At 40.2% G+C, this 23,313-nt stretch overlaps 2 protein-coding genes across 2 annotated transcripts; both read left to right on the top strand.

Annotated features, from left to right (window-relative positions):
• The first annotated feature begins 8,171 nt into the window (after positions 1-8,171).
• On the top strand, positions 8,172-10,534 carry LOC119738506 (leucine-rich repeat and immunoglobulin-like domain containing-NOGO receptor-interacting protein 4). The gene has a single exon (XM_038213408.1). It carries the CDS (start codon positions 8,172-8,174, stop codon positions 10,479-10,481), a length of 2,310 nt encoding a protein of 769 aa, XP_038069336.1. The 3' UTR covers positions 10,482-10,534.
• Positions 10,535-20,790: 10,256 nt separating this feature from the next.
• Positions 20,791-23,109, top strand: LOC119737861 (leucine-rich repeats and immunoglobulin-like domains protein 2). Its single transcript, XM_038212490.1, has one exon. The coding sequence runs from the start codon at positions 20,791-20,793 to the stop codon at positions 23,107-23,109; it is 2,319 nt and encodes a 772-aa protein (XP_038068418.1).
• Positions 23,110-23,313: the final 204 nt, after the last annotated feature.

Below are 23,313 nucleotides of genomic sequence, written 5' to 3' on the forward strand. Positions count from 1 at the left end.
GAAGATCATAAACTTACAGTTTTTGAACTTTGGAGGAAAACCCAAAACAATAATCTGAGGAAACCAGAATAACGTAGGGACTGAAAACTCTAATCACTTGTGGACCGGGGCAGGAGATGAACCTGGGCCATATAAAGGTGGAGGGCAAGGAAAGAACCCAACCAGAGGGACGATTGTCGGAGTATATCAAATGATGACTTAAAGTTGAATATCACCTTGAATATTCGTATATAAAATGTTTTCGAATGTCCTGCAGTCTAGTCGAATTTTTCACTTCGTTAGTCACTCTTATAACATTGTATAACTGCAAAACCTACACTGTTAAACCGCAGAACGCTTGACGCGATTGCAACCTAAACATAAACGTTTAAAGTAAGACAAGTTAAGTGGTTCTAAAAAGCGTCGTTCACGAAAAGTGTACAATATTAACGAAATGTTTACACTTCGCTTCCATGAAAGTTAACTTTCAGTTACAAGCAGCTGCTGCCCTTGAAGCTTATTTTTGGCTGCATGGAAATCTGAATATGAATTGAATATGAATATGAATCTGACACGCAATTTATTGATGCTATTTACTACAATAAATGCCGTACCTTCCCCCAAACGTGTTAAAACTTAACATGTTTTTAAGAATGTTGTGTTTACATTACTTATGCATTAAAACGTTAAACGCTAGGTTTTTTCACTGTAACTGAATTCCGGGAAGGCTACATTGTTACAATCTAGTTGGATTTATTATGTCGACTTTGTAAATACGAAGCCATTATTTAGAGAACGTCAGAATAGCTCCATTTTTCAGTTAAAAAAAAGCAGTTTAACGAGATTGGATTTTTTACCAGTAAATTGATTGAGTCTGAGTTGTCCATTTGACCGTTGTTAGCGTGATCATCCCATGTTTATATGGAATAGGCACGGGAGGTCAGACAAAATGTATACCCGAATGTAAATTATGACAATGTTTGATTTATCCAGCGTCGGTCAAGCACACGATAACAAGACAAGGACATGGGCGTCGCCAGGATTTTTTCTAGAGGGGGGCAAAAAAAATTTTTGACCAAAAATGCTTGTATTTTTCAACACATTTTCGAATTATCAGTTTTAGAGGGGGCAGTGACATTTCCCCCCCCCCCAACTCATTAAATTTACACCACTTTGTCTTCGCGCCTCTTTTTTTTTTTTTTTTTCTTTTTTTTTGCGTCTTTTTTTTTTTTTTTTGCTTTTCCAGGGGGGGGGGGGAGGGCAAGTGCCCCCCCTTGCCCCCCCCCCCTCGCGACGCCCATGGACAAGGAAAACCTAGTAAAGCTGAGCCCAGAGCACACAAAACATATATTCATTGTGGTTCAGAATGGCTAATCACTGAAAGTCTATTTTCATGCATGTGGCCTACACAGTGGCCGGACTGAGCCCATTGATTGGCGTTACTAATAGAAGTACGTGATCCTACGTGATTTAAAAAAAGAATATTACATGTACCAGTTTTTGTGCTCGTTTTTAAAATATTGTTTAAGAAGTATTTGCATTCGTTTTCAAATAATCTTTCAGTATTCTTTATGTGTTCTTGTTCTACTTGAATCCTCTCAAACGTCTTAATTTGTTGAAGGAATATATGTTTGTTTTTATGTTTTCTAACTTTTAAAACTTTTTTTCCGTACCGAAACCCCTGAACGTTATATTTGGTTTTCTTTTTTTCCTTTTTAGCGCTCTGTTTTAGTTACGTTATTTTACCGAGAGAGTGTTGATTTGTTTTTGTTGCTGTTTTTTGTTTCTTTTCTAAGATTTTGCTTTTTCTTTGTGTTAAGTGCATATCACTTCATTGTTTTTTCCTTCTTTTTCTTTTTTAAGCCTTCGAGTTTGTCAAATTCATGTTATTAGTTTATGTTAATGCAGGGCCCTAATGAAAACCAGCTTTTTGCTACTTGGGTTTACACTGGATAAATACAGGTATAAATAAATAAATCCTATTTCAAACTTTTGGGCCAAGGTCAGATTTAAGCAAGTCCAATTCACAGTCATTGATTGGACTATAGGTTGCCCTCTCTTGGTTCAGCTATGAACACGTATAATACAATGGAATGATTTGTCTTACTCACTGAGTATACATGTTGGAATGGACAAAGAAAATGTATGTTTTAAAATGAGATGAAACGAATGGTTAAGGTGATTGATCTATGTTGTCATTGGTACACACATTGAACAAATTCGGTATGCAAAAAACCTATTCAATGTACCTCTTCTTAGGGGATATCTTATTCAACACTTCGGAATTATTCGGAATAATTATTATAATGTTTGTAAACAACCTTGCACTCTGATTTCCATACACTCATATAAAACATGTATAAGCAAAATGTAAGTACGAACTTAATCATATAGGAAATCTTACTACAAAATGGTTGAATATGGCCTGACATGATTATTCAAGTTGCATGCATTGATAAAGGAGTGTTGAAAATAATGAACATAATGTTTTTTTTATAACTAACACTGATATTAAAACGTAGTGTACAGGAATACAGTATGCTTCAAGTTCAAAAGGGCATGACAACATACATGTATATTAATATTTTTTTCTTCCTAGACTTAATCCTGCACAAAATAAGGAGCTAGGTTGATAATTTTGCCTCTTGTGAATAGAAATTTAAAGAAATATTGTATAATAGATACATGTCTTAATTTTGTTGAATAATTTGGTAGTTTTTAAATTTTATTGCTTGTAACATTTTAGAATGCTGAAAAAAATGAAAATGTGTAAAACGGAGGTTGGACTTAGTAGTGACAGTGGAGAATATGCAAATTACACCTGATTCAGGTTTTGTCAAACTATATCAGCTGGATTTTATTCCATTTGCTTCCTCTAAAATTAAAACGGTTGACATGATCATGAGAATATCTAAAGTCTATAAATATGTATCATACATCAAATCATTGAGACTGATATAATTGTACGTCAATGTGCTAGGGGCTTTACAGTGTATACACAGTAAATATCAAAATAATGGCTTTTTTCAGGCCACCGTTATGATTGTTATATACAAAGCGAATACACATGCATTTTGTACACGGAAAATGCAGTCTTTAAAAGCCTCCAAAATAATCAATCGATGTAGCACGGTTAGATCTTTTACTCATGCATTCATTCCGATTTCTGGGGCACATTCTGTTTCCTAACATCGAAAGAAAATAGAAAAAAAAAATCGATTTTCATTGGCCAAAAAAATGAAGCGTTATTTGACAAAAGGAACTTCCTCGAGCGAACGTCGAACCGCGCCGGCCGGCCGCGCGTGCCGCACGTTTAGCCAATTTACGCACATATCCCTGCGCGCAACATATCCCTGCGCGGGGGTGTGTGGAACATCCCCCCCCCCCTCCTCGCCAATAAATGTAGGGCGGGGACGATAATTACTTTGACCCCAATAATATATCCCAGTGCGTTTAGAATTTAGACCAATTTACCTAAATTCCACTGTATTTTTTTCTCAAATAATTTGTGTAGGCATAATAGCTGTAAGATCTTGCTTGTGCACATCCTTTTTACTGAAATTGCGCATAAAAGGCGTAAATACGCATACTGTGTATTTGTGCGTACATATATACATCTTGGAACAGCGCCTATTAATGGTGTCAAGCCCCCCCCCCCCACCTCAAACCTCGACTCCGCTTTTCAAACTTCCAAGCTGCTCCCCCCTCCCCCCGCAACCCCGCACCCCATGACCCATGTTGACAACAAATTGCCGCCGCTAGCTCCCACTGAAATTACTAACAGAACAATATCGCTTTTCATTGATTTAGTTCCTCGTTTGCATGAACATTAATCTTACTTACAGGTCAACACCCATGAAGAACTACTTTACGTGCCTTTGTACGTGCCCTGATTCAAACCAGAAAACTCCACACGCAATTGCGTTATTAATCATGGACATGCATGCATAGCGCCCTCAGGTGGCCATATCGGGTTAATTTGTCACCACATACCTTCTTGGAGCTCCCCCCCCCCTTTTTAAGGACCACACAAAACGCCGATGGTATACATAGGAACTCAAGACAGTAAACTCACACAGGTCCACACAGTGTTTTCCACTTTCTGCAAAAAAAGAACAAAAAGGTGGGGGTTAGGGTTAGCCTATACATGTGGGCAATGTTACCATTAGTTATTTATTTTGAGAAATATGCTTGTTTAAACTTTTATTATTTGCAAGCCTAAGTTCATATGTTTAACCTTGTTTTGTTCTTACTGTTTATTTCAACCCTTAACGCTTGTAAATAGAGGTTTGACACTATGATGGTGACCTAAATGTCATTTATTTCGAAACCTTTCAGATCCTACAATACCTGATTTGAACCCTAAAATGCCCTTTTAAAAAAATGTTGCTAAAATGTCCAGTTGAAACAACATGCACTGTTTCGAATTTTCCAGCTTCCTTATTTTTCTTCTTCTTAACATAATAAAACAAATGTGGCAACGTGTTTATATATCTTTTTAAAAGATCTTATTACAAACGTCACATGAGCAGGAACCAGGAAGTAACGAAATGCCGTGGTTTTAGCTGATTTTCAACATTAACTTCCGCCTTCGTTCAGATCAGACGTACAGAGAACAAATCTCCGATCAGTCGTTTGTTCTCTGATATTTTTGACTTCGTTTGCTTTTTTGGAGAAAGCCCGGACACTGAGTGAGTAGAAATTCAATTTTATTTTATCCCAAGTAGGGTGGGGTGTGGACTCAACAAGGAATCTTTCTTTTCTGTTTAAAAACCACTTCGAATCTGACAATGAAATATGAGAAATGAAGACCTATATGAGCTTGAGCTTAAGATTTTGGATTTTGTTTGGCAATAAGAAACTTCACAAATTCGCGGAGGGAGCGTAACAAACGATGCAAATCTTCATTCAAAACTCTCAAGCCAAACAAAAATTCAACGTACAAAACGATTTTGTTGTACGAGAACGTATTTCAGCAATAGACACATTAAAAATAAGTGCTACCTTTTTTTTTAAATGGCATCAAAATCACACGAAGTTGAGAAATAATTATGAGAGGCCTAAAACTCTGAAGCAAGTCAGTTTCGCTTCTTTTCGAGAGTTTACAAAAGGTTTATTAATTGCATATACAATTCATTTTCAAAAACTCGAACCGTTTCTTCTGGTAAGTGGTAATACAAATGTTGATGGTTTCATAATGGGCTCTTGGAACACGCATACAAAAATATTCCGGTATATTTAATGACAAATCCCCAATAAGTATTTCACTTATATCTGATGGTCGAGTCAGTTTCTTAAAATTTTGGTCGTGCAATAGGGACCGTACATTTTAAACAAATGAGGGCGCAGTGACGATGTCATTTTTTTTCTGGATACAATCAGTAGAAATACCGACTTAGCAGCTGTGAACTCTTACTTAAAAAATGTTGATATAGCTACACGGTTATGTCAATAACATGTAGTGGTGCGGCGGCTTAGCCCCAATGTGCTTAAGTATTGTGCAAATTGTGATAAAAGCATAAAACCTCGCATGTTAGTTCTTCATGCCATGACAACATTTTTCAGACACGGAGGCATTTCATATTTGACCTCTGGTGACCTGAAGAGGTCAATGAACTTTGCATACACTATTCATAACTTTTGTTCTTAATATCTATAAATAGGATACGCAAAGTTCATTGAAACCTTGAAGGCCATAAGAGGTCAGATATGACATTCCCTACATATGATTTCTTTTCATAGCATGAGCCACTTAACATTATGACTTGGGGCTTGAAAAAAAAATTGGGGTTGAAAGGGTATATCGTATAAATAACTATAAATAGAGTTACTGCAATTAATATAAAGGTCATTGACCTCTGGAAGGTCATCAAAGGTCAATTGTGATTTTTTTCTTCGCATTTGGTCGTTATTTACATTGTATGAAGACGATACATGATGATACAAGAAAATGATGTTTTTAAGAACAATAGGTATAAATAGAGTATACAAGAAAATGATGTTTTTAAGAACAATAGGTATAAATAGAGTATTCAAAGGTCGTTGACCCCAGGGGTCAGATATGAAATGCCCCCATATCTGAAATTGTTTGTAATGGTAACATGCCAAGTTTCATGCTTTTATCACAAAATGCACAATTCTGTCCCTATGCCGCACCACTAATGGGATTTCCGTTTGTTTGAATACCCGACACTTTTTCTTTTATTTCAGCACCCCATTTTTTTAACATGTGCCATATTGTACAAGATTGTGCTTTGTTCATTTAATCTTTGTAACAAGACCGTTGTCTTTTTGAGTCTTCGTTGTTTTATCTCTTTTACATGAATTTCACTTCGCGAAGATCCTATCCTTATGCATATTTTAATAAGAACTATATTTGTTTTATTTTTGTGGTTTATAAGTAAGAAAATAAACAAGCTCATATTAAACACAGACACTTTTGTGCACCATATGTGAGACTGCGATCTTGACCTGTAATTTGAGGACTACGCGGAAGTGTGTAGAAATATTAATTTGCGTGCAATCATCTAGGCCAGCTAAGAATAACAATCAAGTGGGACGAACAGGAACTTGGCTTCGAGTTTATCAAAATGACAATATCAACGGAGCATAAGTCTCTGATAAAAGCCTTTTGCAGTCCCCGTTAATTAAAAATGACAGATAATTACTTTGCCGTTAGATTGTTTTATGTTTTTTTTAATTGAAATGTAAATGTAAATCAATGCACTTTGTGGATATATCAATTTTATCATATGGCGCGGATGCAGGGGGTGTCAAAACCCCAGCCCCTGCTCTGACATCAACACAAATTATAACAACTATAGTTAATAATTAGGTATTTGCCACCTGTCCGCAACAATCGGACATTCACAAAAATCTGACTGGCCTAACCCAACCTTCCTGCAAAAATTCATGGATCCCCCCTGCAGACCTCTTTCAATTTGACGAATTTGAACCGTATGCCTTGAAAAGATGACAACAGGACAAGTAAGGCAAGCCTCGTGAAGCTGGTCCCAGAGCGACAGATTCAGAAGGACTATTCACTGTCTGTCCATGCATCTGTTGGATCCCCCCCTGCAGACCTCTTTCAATTTGACGAATTTGAACCGTATGCCTTGAAAAGATGACAACAGGACAAGTAAGGCAAGCCTCGTGAAGCTGGTCCCAGAGCGACAAATTCAGAAGGACTATTTACTGTCTGTCCATGCATCTGTTGTACACAAGTGGGCTTGATAGGGATCAGTGGTCTGAACAAAGACTCAAGATGGCAGATCAAAGTGGTCACCCATTTTAAAGTCTGTTACCGGCCAGTGCAGTGCGTCGAATGTCAGGTTGACCAATACCGATGTTCCCCACTACCGATGTTCCCCACTACCGATGTTCCCCACTACCAATGTTCCCCACTACCAATGTTACCCGAAATCCTTAGGATTAGGGTTAGGGTTAGCGTTAGGGCTAGGGTTAGGGTTATAGGGTAGGGATTTCGGGGAACATCGGTATTGCGGAACATAGGTATGCACCCCCGTAAAGTCTGTCACGAGCCAATGTGACCCATCAGGCCGGCGTTTATCTCCGGTTTCAGTGGCATGAAACAACTGAGAATATTTCTATTTCCCCTGGATGGGATGCTAGTCCATCGCAGGTTACTCCCCAGCTAATGCTGGTACCCATTCATACTCCTGGGTGGAGAGAGGCAAGTGGGGTCAAAGCGGCTTGCCAACGGACACAACATATGGAAATTAGCTATATTCGAACCCCTGACCCTCTAATCATGAGTCACAAACCCTAACTACTGGGTCACTCTCCCCTATGCCGAAGGGGGAAATACTGTTTTAAATAACAAACCGAACGTGCAACGCCTACGTCTCCGTTAATAATCGACGATTGCGAAAATTCGTCACGGCGCATAGCAACCAAAAATATATCAGCTCTCAAAAGTAGCCACAAAGCGCACGTAGTCCATTGTGTCTCGTAGGAAGCACTTGTGTCTCTCATGTTTACGGAGGTTGTAATGGTGATTTAGTTATTACGGCTAGGTATTACGGTTAAGGGCATAATTGTTCCTTACCACGCGGCCTTTACAATAAACTGTATCATCACTATTTATTTCACATCAAGTACGTGGATATATTTACGTATCAATTCTTGAATATTACATTGGTTATTTTCGTACTTTTGCATTTCAGTTCAAAATGGATTCCTTTGCCATGGCCTTGATTCTGTTCCTCATTGGTGTTCTTATCGGAGCTTGTCAATCATCTACCTGTCATGCGCAGTGTGACTACGACCACGTGACTGCCAGGGCTGACTGCTCCTCCCTAAATCTGAGCTGTATCCCCGTCAACTACCCAGACTCCCTCATCATGGATCTCAGCCACAACGACATATCGATGCTGGAACCAGACGACTTCAGCGGGACGTTCACAAGATTGGTTGAGCTGTACCTTGACTACAACGACATATCTGATGTGACGTCACTGTTGGAGTCAACCGGGTTGGGAAGCCTGCAGAAACTCTCGTTGGAACACAACGTCATTTCAGCATTGCAGACTTCATGTAGCCTCAGCTCCCTCATCAATATCTCAGTCGACTATAACTCATTAGAAAATCAGATTTACATACCGAGCTGCGGAGCATTGGAATATTTTTCGGCAAATTTTAACTCACTCGATGGTATTTACATTGAGCCAAATTTACCCCCTATTATTAGCTTGCGATACAATCAAATATCTTCCTTTACCTTACGAAAACCCAAAAGTTTCCACATTTCGAACTACACACTCCTATTAGATTACAATAATATCAATTATTTTAAGAGTGAAGGCGGCAGGGTTGATGTTTTGTCCCTCAGTCACAATACGCTAAACACATTGTCACTGTCGGTTCCATTTGAACTTAATATCGCAAGCAATGGATTAAACAACTTCAAAAATTCATTCAATTTACTACGTAGCGGGAATACGTTTATGAAGAAACTTTATATCAAGAACAACTCGTTCGATTCCCTGGTACAACCAGATTGGGCAGAAGGTCTTCAGATCTTATACGCTGATGATAACATGCTGGCCAACCTGTCCCCTACAACCCTGCAAGGATTCATCAACCTGACGGAGCTCCATCTAGCAAATAATCGACTCGTGTTCATCTCATCAACAGCTCTGAGTCAACTCACTATGCTACGGTCTCTGTATCTGGATAGCAACACCCTGACGTCATTGTTAGGTGGAACATTCCTCCACCAGGCTGAACTGGTGGAGCTTTCCATGACAAACAACCAACTCTCCGTGTTACATCAGGACTACTTTCTCGGTCTAGGCTCACTTGAACGTCTGCATCTCGCCGGGAATCGACTGGTTTATGTTCACACAGAGATGCTTCGGCAGATGCCTGGCCTTACCAATATGGACTTCTCGAACAACACAATTGATGTCTTTGATATCACAAATTGTAGCCTCCTCAGCAACTTACAGAACATCCTGCTAGCTCATAATTCCATTCATGACATCAGTTACATACTTGGTCATTGTGATAACTTGGTAGTCCTGGACTTGATTTTCAATCAGATCCAAGTGGTTCCCGGTGACTCTCTGACTGGGAGAAATAGAGCACTATCCAGACTTGAGCTTGAAGGCAACCCGCTCCAGTGTGACTGCCGGTTGACGGGACTACGTTACTGGCTTCGCAACAATCTCCCGTCTGTTCTCCCACGATGTCAAGGTCCACCGCAGAACTATGGAGCAGTGGTTACAGACTTGGACATACAATCCTGCGAACCTCCGAAAGCCGTGACCAACATGAGCCATCGTTACGTGATAGTCGGTCAGACAGCAACTCTCTCATGCACAGCGACTGGTATACCCATTCCAAACATAACATGGCTGAACCCCAACGGTACGGTGATACCAGAAACATGGCAGGACAGATTTTTCATATTAAGAGACGTGAGTTTACTTATCATTTCAGTTGAGCTATCTGATCGAGGAATGTACACGTGTTTGGTCCAAAATATACTGGGTGAAATTGACAAAGCTGTGGTCAATCTGACTGTTACGGAAGAACTGAAAGCAACACCCACTGTGACCGAAGAACTGAAATCAACGCACACTGGCGTCTCTTTGGCTGCGACTGTCCTCCCCACCATGTTTATCACCCTTATTGCCACACTCGCTGTCGTCGCCTTGGTGATCTGTCTCCGTCGTCGTTATAAGAAGAAAGATCATGCCACCTCGGCAGCGGAAGGGGTCAGGGATGGTTCAAGGCTAACCGTCGGATTCCGTAAAACTGTATCTACCAGATCAGACGAAGGCTACGTCAACGATACCGTCGAGGGCGAGTATATCCAACCAACCTGTAAGGAGGACACTGGGGAGGAATACGAGGTACCATCTACGGCAGCTGGACATCCTTCTGGAAGATATCAGAGGCACCGTATGGTCATCCCATGCGCAGAGATGGACGATGCCGACGTCTACGAACCAGTCAACATCGGTGGCGAAACATAAGAAGTTGACAAACCTACAGTTTTCGAGCTTTGAAGGAAAAACCAAAACAATAATCTGAGGAAACCTGGGCAGAAAACGAACCCAGGCCATATAGAGGTGGAGGGCAAGGAAGGAACCCATCCAGAGGGACGAATATCACCTTGAATATTCGTATAGAAATTGTCTTCGAATGTCCTGCTGTCTAGACGAATATTTCACTTCGTTAGTCACTCTTATAACATTGCAGAACTGCAAAACGTACACTGTAAAACCGCAGAACGCTTGACGCGATAGCAACCAAAACATAAACGTTTAAAGTAAGACAAAAAGTGAAGTGGTTCTAAAAAGCGCCGTTCACAAAAAATGTACATTATTAACGAAATGTTTACACTTTGCTTCCATGAAAGTTAAGTTTCAGTTACAAGCAGCTGCTACTGCTTGAAACTTATTTTTGGCTGCATGGAAATCTGAAAATGAATTGAATATGAATATGAATCTGACACACCATTAATTGATGCTATTTACTACAATAAATGCCGTCTCTTCCCTCAAACGTGTTAAAAAAATTTTTTTTTTAAATGTTGTGTTTACATTACTTGTGCGTTAAAACGTTAAACGCTAGGTTTCTTACTAAGACTGAATTCCGGGAAGGCTACATTGTTACATTCTAGTTTGATATATTATGTCGACTTTGTTAATACGAAGCCATCATTTAGAGAATAGAATAGCTTAATTTTTAGTTAAAAAGCCTGTTTAACGAGAGTGGATTTTTTGCAAGTAAATTGTTTGAGCCTGAGTTGTCCATTTTGACCGATGTTAGCGTGATCATCCCATGTTTATATGGAATAGGCACGGGAGGTCAGACAAAATGTATACCCGAATGTAAATTATGACAATGTTTGATTTATCCAGCGTCGGTCAAGCGCACAATAACAAGACAAGGAAAACCTATTAAAGCTGGGCCCAGAGCACACAAAAACATTTATTCATTGTGGTTCAGAATGGCTAATCACTGGAAGTCTATTTTCATGCACGTGGCCTACACAATGGCCGGACTGAGCCCATTGATTGGCGTTATTTAATAGAGGTACGTGATCCTACTTGATTTTAAAAAAAAATTACATGTACCAGTTTTTGTGCTCTTTTTGTTTAATAAGTATTTGCATTCGTTTTTAAATAATCTTTCAGTATTCTTTAGGGGCCTATGTGTTCTTGTTTTACTTGAATCTTTTCATACGTCTTAATTTGTTGAAGGAATATATGCTTGTTTATCCCTCTGTTTGTTTATACATGTACATGAACTTTTTATTTCGTTTTTTTTAAATCCTTTTAAACGCTCTGTTTTAGTTACGTTATTTTACTGAGAGAGTTTTGATTTGTGTTTGAAGCTGGTTTTTTGTTTTGTCTTTTCTTAGATTTTGCTTTTCTTTGTGTTGAGTGCATAATCATTTCATTGTTTTTTCCTTCTTTTTCTGTATAAGCCTTCGATTTTGTAAAATTCATATTATTAGTTTATGTTAAAGCAGCTTTTTGCTGCTTGGGTTTACACTGGATAAATATAGGTATAGGTATAAATAAATAAATCATATTTCAAACTTTTGGGCCAAGGTCAGACTTAAGCAAGTCTAATTCACAGTCAGCGAGTGGACTATAGGCTGCCCTCTCTTGGTTCAGCAATAAACACGTATAATACAATGGAATGATTTGTCTTACTCACTGAGTATACATGTTGGAAGGGACAAAGAAAATGTATGTTTTAAAATGAGATGAAACGAATGGTTAAGGTGATTGATCTATGTTGTCATTGGTACACACATTGAACAAATTCGGTATGCAAAAAACCTATTCAATGTACCTCTTCTTAGGGGATATCTTATTCAACACTTCGGAATTATTCGGAATAATTAATATAATGTTTGTAAACAACCTTGCACTCTGATTTCCATATACTCATATAAAACATGTATAAGCAAAATGTAAGTATGTACTTAATCATATAGGAAGGCTTACTACAAAATGGTTGAATATGGCCTGACATGATTATTCAAGTTGCATGCATTGATAAGGGAGTGTTGAAAATAATGAACATAATGTTTTTCTTATAACTAACACTGATATTAAAACGTAGTGTACAGGAATGCAGTATGCTTCAAGTTCAAAAGGGCATGACAACATACATGTAAATTAGTATGTTTTTCTTCCTAGACTGAGTCCTGCACAAAATAAGGAGCTATGATGATAATTTTGCCTCTTGTGAATGGAATTTTAAAGAAATATTATATAGATGCATGTCTTAATTTTGTTGAATAATTTGGTAGTTTTTAAAATTTTATTGCTTGTAACATTTTTGAATGCTGAAAAAATTGAAAATATTTAAAACGGAGGTTGGACTTGGTAGTGACAGTGGAGAATATGCAAATTAGACCTGATTCTGGTTTTTCAAACTATATCAGCCGGATTTTATTCCATTTGCTTCCTCTAAAATTAAATCGGTTGACATGATCATGAGAATATCTAAAGTCTATAAATATGTATCATTCATCAAATCATTGAGACTGACATAATTGTACGTCAATGTGCTAGGGGCTTTACAGTGTATACACAGTAAATATAAAAAATAATGGCTTTTTCAGGCCACCGTTATGATTGTTATATACATAGCGAATAAACATGCATTTTGTACACGGAAAATGCAGTCTTTAAAAGCCTCCTAAATAACCAGTCGATGTAGCACGGTTAATTCTTTTACTCATGCAGGCATTCCGATTTCTGGGGCACATTCTGATTCCTAACATCGAAAGAAATAGAAAAAAAAGATCGATTTTCATTGGCCAAAAAAATGAAGCGTTAGAGAAAAGGAACTTCCTCGAGCGAACGTCGAACCGCGCCGGCCGGCCGCGTGTGCCGCACGTTCAGCCAATTTACGCACATATCCCTGCGCGCCAAATATAGTTCCAACCATGGGCGGCGATCGATCGGGGGGGGGGGGGGGGGGGCGTCAATAGATGTAGAGCGGGGACGATAATTGTGTTGACCCCAATAATTAATCCCAGTGCGTTTAGAATTGAGACCAATTTACCTAAATTCCACTGTATTTTTTCTCAAATAATTTGGTTAGGCATAATAGCTGTAAGATCTTGCTTGTGCACACCATTTTTTACTGAAATGGCGCATAAAAAGTGTACTTGGGCGTACATATATACATCTTGGAACAGCGCCTGTTAATGGTGTCAACCCCCCCCCCCACCTCCAACCTCGACTCCGTTTTTAAAACTTCCAAGCTGCTTCCCCCCTCCCCCCGGCCACCCCCGCACCCCGCACCCCCATGACCCATGTTGACAACAAATTGCCGCCGCTAGCTCCCACTGAAATTGCTTACAATACAATATCGCTTTTCATTGATTTACTTCCTCATTTATATGAACATTAATCTGACTTACAGGTCAACATCCATGAAGAACTACTTTACGTGCCTTTGTACGTGCCCTGGTTCAAACCAGAAAACTCCGCACGCAAATGCGTTATTAATCGTGGACATGCATGCCTAGCGCCCTTAGGTGGCCATATCGAGTTAATTTGTCACCGCATACCATGGAGCTATATTAAATTACCGCATACCTTCTTGGAGTTGTTGGAGATGTCTAAAAGCTAATTTCGAAAGTATAATCAGTTATGACTCATCTCAAGCAAGGAACTGTTTTAGTTTCAGCGTTGCTGAAACAGAATTATCATATAAACCGAAACGAAACGTTGCACGCCAACGTGTACACATGTAATTTATTTTCTGTTTACGAATCCATGGGTGCGTTGGGTCACTGACCATTAATAGCTCGCCCGGGTCGACCTTGGGTAAATGCAGACGGGTTATATGCCATGAGAGCAGGGCTAGTCGAGCGCTCAAAGGCGGGCCATCGTGATCCTCACGTGACGTGCATAACCGACGCCGAAGCCGTTGACAAAACGCCATTTTCGGACTCAGTCTTACTTAAATATATACTGCTTCCCCTTATTCGCAAGAAGTAACAACAGGCTGACCACTGGTGGTACAGGCTGACCCGAGTGAGCCCCGAGAATGACGTCACAGCTGAGCGAACGGCACGTAGCTAACCCGAGTCGACCTGGTTGAGCTACAACATAATGTTTCGAATTGTCTGCATCCTTATATAGTTTCCCTTTCCTTGATGTAACAAAACACAATGTGGCCACAATTCTTTTTACCAGGTCTTTTCACATAAACGTCAGAAGAACAGGAAGTGCAAACTAGTGAAACTACTGTCGCTTTCAGCTTATTTCTTTCCAATTTGACTTCCGCCTACATTCAGATCAGACGTACAGCGTACAAGTTCTCAATTAGTCGTTTGTTCTAGTACTCTGATATTTTGAAATCGTGTTGCTTCTTGGAGAAAGCTAAGATACTATGTTAGTAAAATGTTAACCTAAGTTCATTCGTAGTTTGTCTTTAAGGACAGGGTGCGGACTCGACAAGCAGTCTTTCTTTTCTGTTGGAAAAACCATTTCGATTTAGAAATGAAATATGAGAAATGGAGGTCATTTAAACTAGTTGATGATTTTTTTCTTCCAGAAAACAGTGACAAGTTTTTGTTAAAATCTCGAATTATAGTATTATAATTAATATGCATATACGGTAAGAAAACAAACTGGTAAATTGTCATTTGCAAAAAAAATAATCACTTTGACGGAACGTAAACAAAGATTTCGGTGGGAGGTTTGAGTCTCAAAACTGCGTATTTTCTTAAATTAACACCCAGCCCGAAAATACAAAGTGTGAGTCCCAGATACCCTGGCTACTTAAAAATTAGAAAATTCCAAAATCGATTTTGATGTGATTTTCCACACATACATAGGCAACTTTGGACACCGATAACTCAAAACAAAGTTTTGGGGGACATTCCTCATTTAGCCTCAGCAGGTCACATATTCAGAACGCCTAATTTCTTGAAGTTGTTTCATGCATGTGGCCTACACGATTATTAATCGCTAGAGGGGCGAAACACTCGCGAAAAACCCTTTTGGGAGAAAAACGGGAAAATTCCCATCCGGCTCTTTATTATGGCAACCACGCTGGTCCTTGGTTATAATGTTTTACACTCAGAGACAAACACAAATAAGATAATGAATTCCTTTAAATGAGCAATAATAATGGTTGGCCTTAAAGTAACATGTTCAATTAATTGTAATTACGCTTGGTTATTATTATTATTTTTAAACATGCATGGGATGTACAAGGAAATAGGAGATACAAATATATTCCCCTGCCACAAGGTTGCCAAAAAATAAATAGACGAACTCAAAATCAGGAACTAACCCTTAAAAAAACTCAGAATTATGGACGAAAAATAATAATGCGTACTTCAATCCGTCATGAATGCCAAGGAAAGAAAGGAAATCAGGGCTCGGGTAATGACATGTGACTGATTAGCAATCAGCATTGACTTGAGGCTTCCATGGTGAGCAATGCAAAGTAGTGAAATAATCTGATTGTTTTAGTAGCAAAATGTGAACTAGAAAATGGAGATCTACCGGTGGCATGCAAGGTCATTTTTAATGGGAAGGGGGTCAAAAGTTCGTGAAAAGGGCACTTGCACATCCGTTCTGAAACGTAGACAGGTTTTTTTTTTCTCTCCGCACATTTAATCTCCGTTAAATCAAAAGTTGGAGGAGGAGGGGGGTTGGGTTGGTACCAATGGGGGTGTTGTTCAAATCGGACGATAATACACACTATAGGCCTAGCGCTTTAAAGAGCGGCACAATTGCCAACAGTCGAGCAAAATTCCAGTAAGGGCACTCATAAAAGGCCCCTGGCTAAAAACCGGCCCTTTTTTTAAACAAGGCTCTCTTTACAAATATTGGGGGGGGGGAGGTTAAAAGCTGGTGAAAAGAAGGGCACTTGAGTGGAAAGGGGCAGTCTTTACGTAATGTTAAGGGTGGGGTTTAGAGGGTCTTCCCTCCCTTCCACCTTAGGCCACAACAATTTCAAAAAGTCATGCAGAAAAAATAACACCCAATGCCCATGCGTGCATTCTTGATCAAAAACTAGATCCATCCCTGGTCTCAAATTATAGTATAATAATTAATATGCATATACGGTAAGAAAACAAACAGGTTAAGTGTCATTTGCAAAAAAAAAATCACTTTGACAGAACGAAAACAAAGATTTCGGTGGGAGGTTTGAGTCTTAAAACTGCCTATTTTCTTTGAATAACATCCAGCAAGAAAGCAGATAACCAAGAGGCGGGCCATAGTAGCATGTACCCCCTTTTGCCCCCGCCCTTTAGCCTTTAAGGGTGGGAAAAAATCAGCTGTTACTGTTAAAACGCAATGAATGCCGCCCCATTCATTGCGAGCCTCCAGTGTAAAAAAAACGCCAGGTTGGAGCCAAATTATCATTTTTTTTTGGTAAAAATATTGTTTAAATAACACAGGCCAGATGTGAAAATATCATTATTTTCCTTCGTCTTGACATAATACATAAAGTTTGGCCCAAATGTTTATATTATTTTACAAGATCTTATCACAAACGTCAGACGACTACAGGAAATATCGAAATACTCTCGCTTCATAGCTGATTTTTACCATTTTGCCTACATTCAGATCAGACGTACGATGTGCAAGTCTCCGATCAGTTGTTTGTTCTCTGATATTTTTGACGTCGTTTGCTTTTTGGAGAAAGCCAGGATACTGAGTGAGTAGCATTAAAACTTTATTTCATTCCAAGTTTGTCTTTCAGGCGACAGGGTGCGGACTCGACAAGTGGTCTTGCATTTCTGGAACTATCTGGAATGTGACAATAAAATATGGGAATTGAAGAAGTATATGAAGAACATTTGGATTTTGTTTTTGGCATCAATGAAACTTCAAAATTTCTTGGAGACAGCAAATCTTCATTCAAACTTTATTGTATGTTTTCAAAACACATCGACATCAGTAAATCCTTTAAGTCCCAGTTCTGGAATAATATAAGATATTTTGCTTCAATTGCTGAATAGTCATAAGGTAAGTTGTTGCGGTAGCACATGTGGCAAAAAAATCTCTCTTTTTTTATCTGTGGCCTGAAAATAACCGGAGGGTCGTTTGGAATCTTCATTTTTTTTCTATTATATGCATTTCATTTCGCGAAGTTTCTTTCCTTTGTAATAAGCACCATAGACCCTATTTGTTTTATTTTGGTGACTATTAAGTAAAGAAATAAACAAGCTGATATTAAACCCTTACACTTTTGAATCGTGACATATAACCCGAGGACTATGGAGAAGTTTGGAGAAAAAATACTTGTTTGACCGTGAACTGGTGGTGGGCCGCGCCATTGGATCATCCCCCACACACTTGTTCGTGGTGAGAAACAAAACATGCAGATTTTGAGGCATTTTCGAACCCACCCCCTGCTTTTCTAATTTCATCGGTCGGGCCATTTTAAAAACAATATATTCATCCCCTACCCCCCCCCCCCTCGTTCCCGGCACAGATTTACGGCGCTTAGACTAAACGCTCAAACAATCCTTGCAATCAATATTAAAAGTGGCTGTTGACTGTCTTTTCATGCATCTGGAATACACACGTAGGCTAGATGCAAGTCACTAGTGTAAAACACAGTCTCAAAATGGCGGATTATTGTGGACAGCCAGTTGAAGGCATATATCAGAAATTTGCCTTTTGGGTCTTTTCCAATAATAATATTATTCCAAGTCCATCAGAATGTTCAAAACCTAACCTGTTGAAGTTGTAGTGGATATCGCATTTTTCTGAAAATGGTTCATAATCATGAACACACTTTTTATCACGAAACAAGATTTCGTTCATAGCACACTTTTTTTTTCAGAAGTTAGTCAATATCGACTGATCGTCGAAAATCAACTTCATTTCTCGATTTCTTTCAAATGGCTGCAATCCAGTAGAAATAATTTCACGGGGTATTTGGTACAAATACGATCAATAAAAAAATATTTTTTGTGTAAATTCGGTAGGTAACTGTTGGGATAAATGAAAATGATCCTATTTTCCTTTTAATATGATCAGTAATACCGATAACTGCATAGATTGTCAGGTCGACCTATAACGTAGGGGTCAAACTAAATAAAATAGTAAATCGAATGCGTATCGCCAACGTCTCCGTACTGCGTGTCCTTGTAAAGCGATGGGGGGGGGGGAGTTAAAGTTGAGGGGCGCCCAATTTCTGGACACCATCTTCCCATGAGGGCGCTGTTCAAAACCGAAATCGTGGTCAATATTAGACAATACCGCTATTCGCTTTCCACAGGACGATAAGATAAACAGTCAATCTCCAAATAAAAAGTTTCAGGGACGACTAAACAGAAAAAAAGGGGAAAATGGCACTTTTAAAGTGTCTTTATTGATATATTGTGTTAACTTATATCCCTGTGCTTTTCTACTGTTGCCAAATTTCAAGTGGGTGAACTAGGAGACTGGAGAAGGGTGACGACTTTTTATTTTCATCCAAACCCAGTTGAGATTAAACTTTTTCATTCCATGGTCGACTTGACTAACGTGGCGCACTTCGATTTTTCACATGCAGTGTCTAGCTTGAGCAAAGGTTTTAATTGGAATTTCACAGAAAGTGACATTTCATCAAGTTCTAAAGACTCCCTTTCATAACTCGCGAGCTTATCTACCCGTTACAAAGCTAGCAGAGAAATTTATCTCGGCGTGATTTTCCGATAGTATAGTGAGTGCACAGTGAACCTTTGAAAATGCCCCTCCCCCCCCCCCCCAAAAAAAGAAACTAACTTTCTGACAAACTTGTATTGGGGTACGCTATGTTAGTAGAGATAATAATGGTTTGTCAGATTCATCAACTTTAAAGAAATTATTAAATGTTAAGTTGGAATTTTCCAAGATTTAGTCAAGTGCGTCACGTTAGGTAAGGACGGTTAGGGAACACTTCCAGCCGACTTTTTTGTGCCTAGTTTCCGGACTCCACCATTTTCAAAACTGTTCACAGAGGCAATGATGTATAAAAGTTCTTCACTTAAAGAATGAATGAAGTTGAAGTTTGACAAAGAAGTTTGACAATTAATGAGGAAAGTCAGGGTAAACTGTCGAAGTGTGCAACACCATGATGCATACATCATAGCACCAATGGAGCTCGTTAAGGTGCGTGCAAGCATAGGCGTGGGCGGTGCGTGTTGCGTAGTACAGTCTAGTCACTTGGCCAATTCAGCGAAGTGGTCATTCGGCGTAGTGGTAAATAGGCGAAGTGGTAATTGTGCGAAGTGGCCGACACCCGACTAAGAGTCGTTCGCTCATTCGCAACCAACCAGTAGTTGGTAACCGCTCCTCCTTCGCGAACTTGCCCCAACTTCCAGGCTGTTCACACACGAAATCCGGCCATTGCAGGGGCGTAAATCCCGTGGGGGATGAAGGGCGGATCGCGGAGGGGGGGGGGGGGGAACGGGGGCCGGGGGGGGGGCAACATATTCCCCATTTTATGACCAGAGGGATGGGCTATTAAATCATCCCCCACTTTTTCGCGATGAGAAACCAAAAAAGCTGATTTTGAGGTATTTTTCGAACATCCAAACAACCAAAATGTATTCAAAAACACTGAAAAGTAGAGAAACACAATACTTGTCATGAATTTAAAGCATGAGTATATATTGAAGCGTTTTCAGGGGTTCAGTTTTATTCAGTGGACACAAATGACACCAATATCCGGTTACTTAACTTCTAATTCTTTCCTCCAAACATCCAAACAATGAACACACTTTATCAGTATTACTTGTGATTTACCTTTATCTGCACTATACATCTAATCGCAACGTGGAGCCTGGGGTGTGTACACACGGAGCTGGCCTTTCAGAACAACCTTCACAACCAAGATCGGCACAGCAACTAACCGCGCGTGCGCACGCACTTTACGCGCCAATTTCACGCTGACTTGCGCTGACCCCAAACTCCACTAAAAGTCAACAGCGCCACCTATACTGGATTCTGCAAACTCTACAATATTAATATACATCTGTATCCCGAAGAGCGCCCCCTAGTGTAATGTGGTGTCCAGCCCCAGCGCCACAACCCCCCAACCCCCACCACTTTTTCGATTTTCCATGGCCGGGCAATTATTGGATTTTGGTCATCTACCATCCACCCTTTCGCCGGCACAGATTTACGCCACTTGGTCATTGTGTCTATTTGGAAGCATGTGTGTTTGTTGTATGTGGACAAATTCCTCAACTCACACGGAGGCCTTTACAATAAACTTTATTATTACTATATAGATTACCTCATTAGCGTAGAGAGACCATATACATTCTGGACATTTTTGGTATTTTTTTATTTTTCATTTCAGTTGAAAATGGATTCATTTTCCGTGTCCTGGATGTTGTTCCTAGCTGGTGTTCTTATCGGAACTTGTCAATCATCTACCTGTCATGCGCAGTGTGACTACGACCACGTGACAGCAAAGGCCGACTGCTCCTCTCGAAATTTGAACTGTATCCCGGTCAACTACCCAGACTCCCTCGTCATGGATCTCAGCCACAACGCCATATCGGTGCTGGAACCAGACGACTTCAACGGGACGTTCACGAAGTTGGTTGAGCTGTACCTTGACTACAACAACATATCTGATGTGACGTCACTGCTGCAGTCAACCGGGTTGGGAAGCCTGGAGAAACTATCGGTGGACCATAACACCGTTTCGAACTTGCCTTCTTCTTGTTCGCTTACTTCTCTTGAAGAGATGTCACTGGACTACAACTCACTCGATTACTTATACGGAATTCCCCATTGTAACAATTTAAAGAGCTTTTCAGCTGATTCAAATGAAATACAAAATGTTGATGTGTTTTTATTTTTCTTCGATCAATTACTCACCTCCCTCTCATTTATCAGCCTGCGGTTCAACGGGATAGGGGATTTCTCTTGGTACGCACGTCATATGTTCAGCGCCAATGTGACCTTTTTACTCGATCATAATGAAATCACACATGTCAATCTAAGAGTGCGTGGTTTTGGTTCCTATTTCGGCCTACTCTCTCTTAGTAACAACAAACTTCAAACCATTGGAGCCCCACTTCCTGCTAAATTCGTCATAGCCAGCAATGGATTACGTGCATTTAGTGGATTCGATTTCTTTGACCGTGGAGAAACCTTAATGGAGGAGCTAGACATAAGCAACAACTCGTTTGATTCCTTGATACAACCAGAATGGGCAGAAGGTCTTCAGATCTTATACGCTGATGACAACATACTGGCCAACCTGTCCTCTACAACCCTACAAGGATTTATCAACCTGACGGAGCTCCATCTAGCAAATAATCGACTCCTGTTCATCTCATCAACAGCTCTGAGTCAACTCACGAAGCTACGGTCTCTGTATATTGATGGCAATGCCCTGACATCATTGTTTGGTGGAATATTCCTCAACCAAGCTGACCTGGTGGAGCTTTCAATCGCTAGCAACCAACTCTCCGTGCTGCATCAGGATTACTTCTTCGGTCTGGACTCGCTGGAACGTTTGTATCTCGCTGGGAATCGACTAGTTTACGTTCAATCGGAGATGTTCGGGCAGATGCTTGGCCTCACCATGGTGGACTTCTCTCAAAACAAACTTGAAGTCTTTGAAATCAAAAATTGTGGCATCCTCAGCAACTTAAAGAGCATCCTGTTAGCTCACAATTCCATTCATGACATCAGTTACATACTTGGTCACTGCGATAACTTTGAAGTCCTGGACTTGAGTTTCAATCAAATCAGAGTGGTTCCTGGTGACTCTCTTACTGTAGGGGGAAGAAGCAGAGCACTATCCAGACTTGAGCTTGAAGGCAACCCGCTCCAGTGTGACTGCCGGTTGACGGGTCTACGTGACTGGCTTCTCAACAATCCCCCGTCTGTTCTCCCTCGATGTCAAGGTCCACCGCAGAACTCAGGAGCAGTGGTTACAGACTTAGACATACCTGATTTCATCTGTGATTATCCCAAGGCCGTGAGTAAAGTGAACCATCTTAACGTGATAGTCGGTCAGGCAGCGACTCTCTCATGCACGGCGACTGGTATACCCATTCCCAACATAACATGGCTGAACCCCAACGGTACGGTGATACCAGACAAATGGCAGGACAGATTTTTCATTTCAAGAGACGTGACTTTACACATCATTTCAGTTGAACTATCTGATCGAGGAATGTACACGTGTATGGTCCAAAACATCCTGGGTGAATTTGACAGAGCTGTGGTCAATCTGACTGTTTCCGCAGAACTGAAATCAACACACGCTAGCGTCTCTTTGGCTGCGGCTGTTCTCCCCACCATGTTTATCACCCTAATTGTCACACTCGCTGTCGTCGCCTTGGTCATCTCTCTCCGTCGTCGTTATAAGAAGAAAGATCATTGTACTTCAGCAGTGGAAGGGGTCAGGGGTGGTTCAAGGCTTTCGGTTGGTTTCCGTAAAACTGTATCTACCAGATCAGACGAAGGCTACGTCAACGAACCCATCGAGGGTGAGTACATGACACCTACCTGTAAGGAGGACACTGGGGAGGAATACGAGGAACCATCTACGGCAGCTGGACATCCTTCTGGAAGATACCAGAGGCACCTCAATGTCATCCCATCAGCAGAGATGGACGATGCCGACGTCTACGAACCAGTCAACATCGGTGGCGAAACATAAGAAGTTGACAAACCTACAGTTTTCAAACTTTGGAGGAAAACCCAAAACAATAATCTGAAGAAACCAGAATAACGTAGGGACTGAAAAATCTAATCACTTGTGGACCTGGGCAGAAAACGAACCCAGGCCATTTAGGGGTGGAGGGCAAGGAAAGAACCCAACCAGAGAGACGAATATCACCTTGAATATTCGTAATGTCCTGCA

This window comes from Patiria miniata, unplaced genomic scaffold (assembly GCF_015706575.1).
Source record: "Patiria miniata isolate m_02_andy unplaced genomic scaffold, ASM1570657v1 HiC_scaffold_3, whole genome shotgun sequence".
In the NCBI taxonomy this organism is placed as follows: domain Eukaryota; kingdom Metazoa; phylum Echinodermata; class Asteroidea; order Valvatida; family Asterinidae; genus Patiria; species Patiria miniata.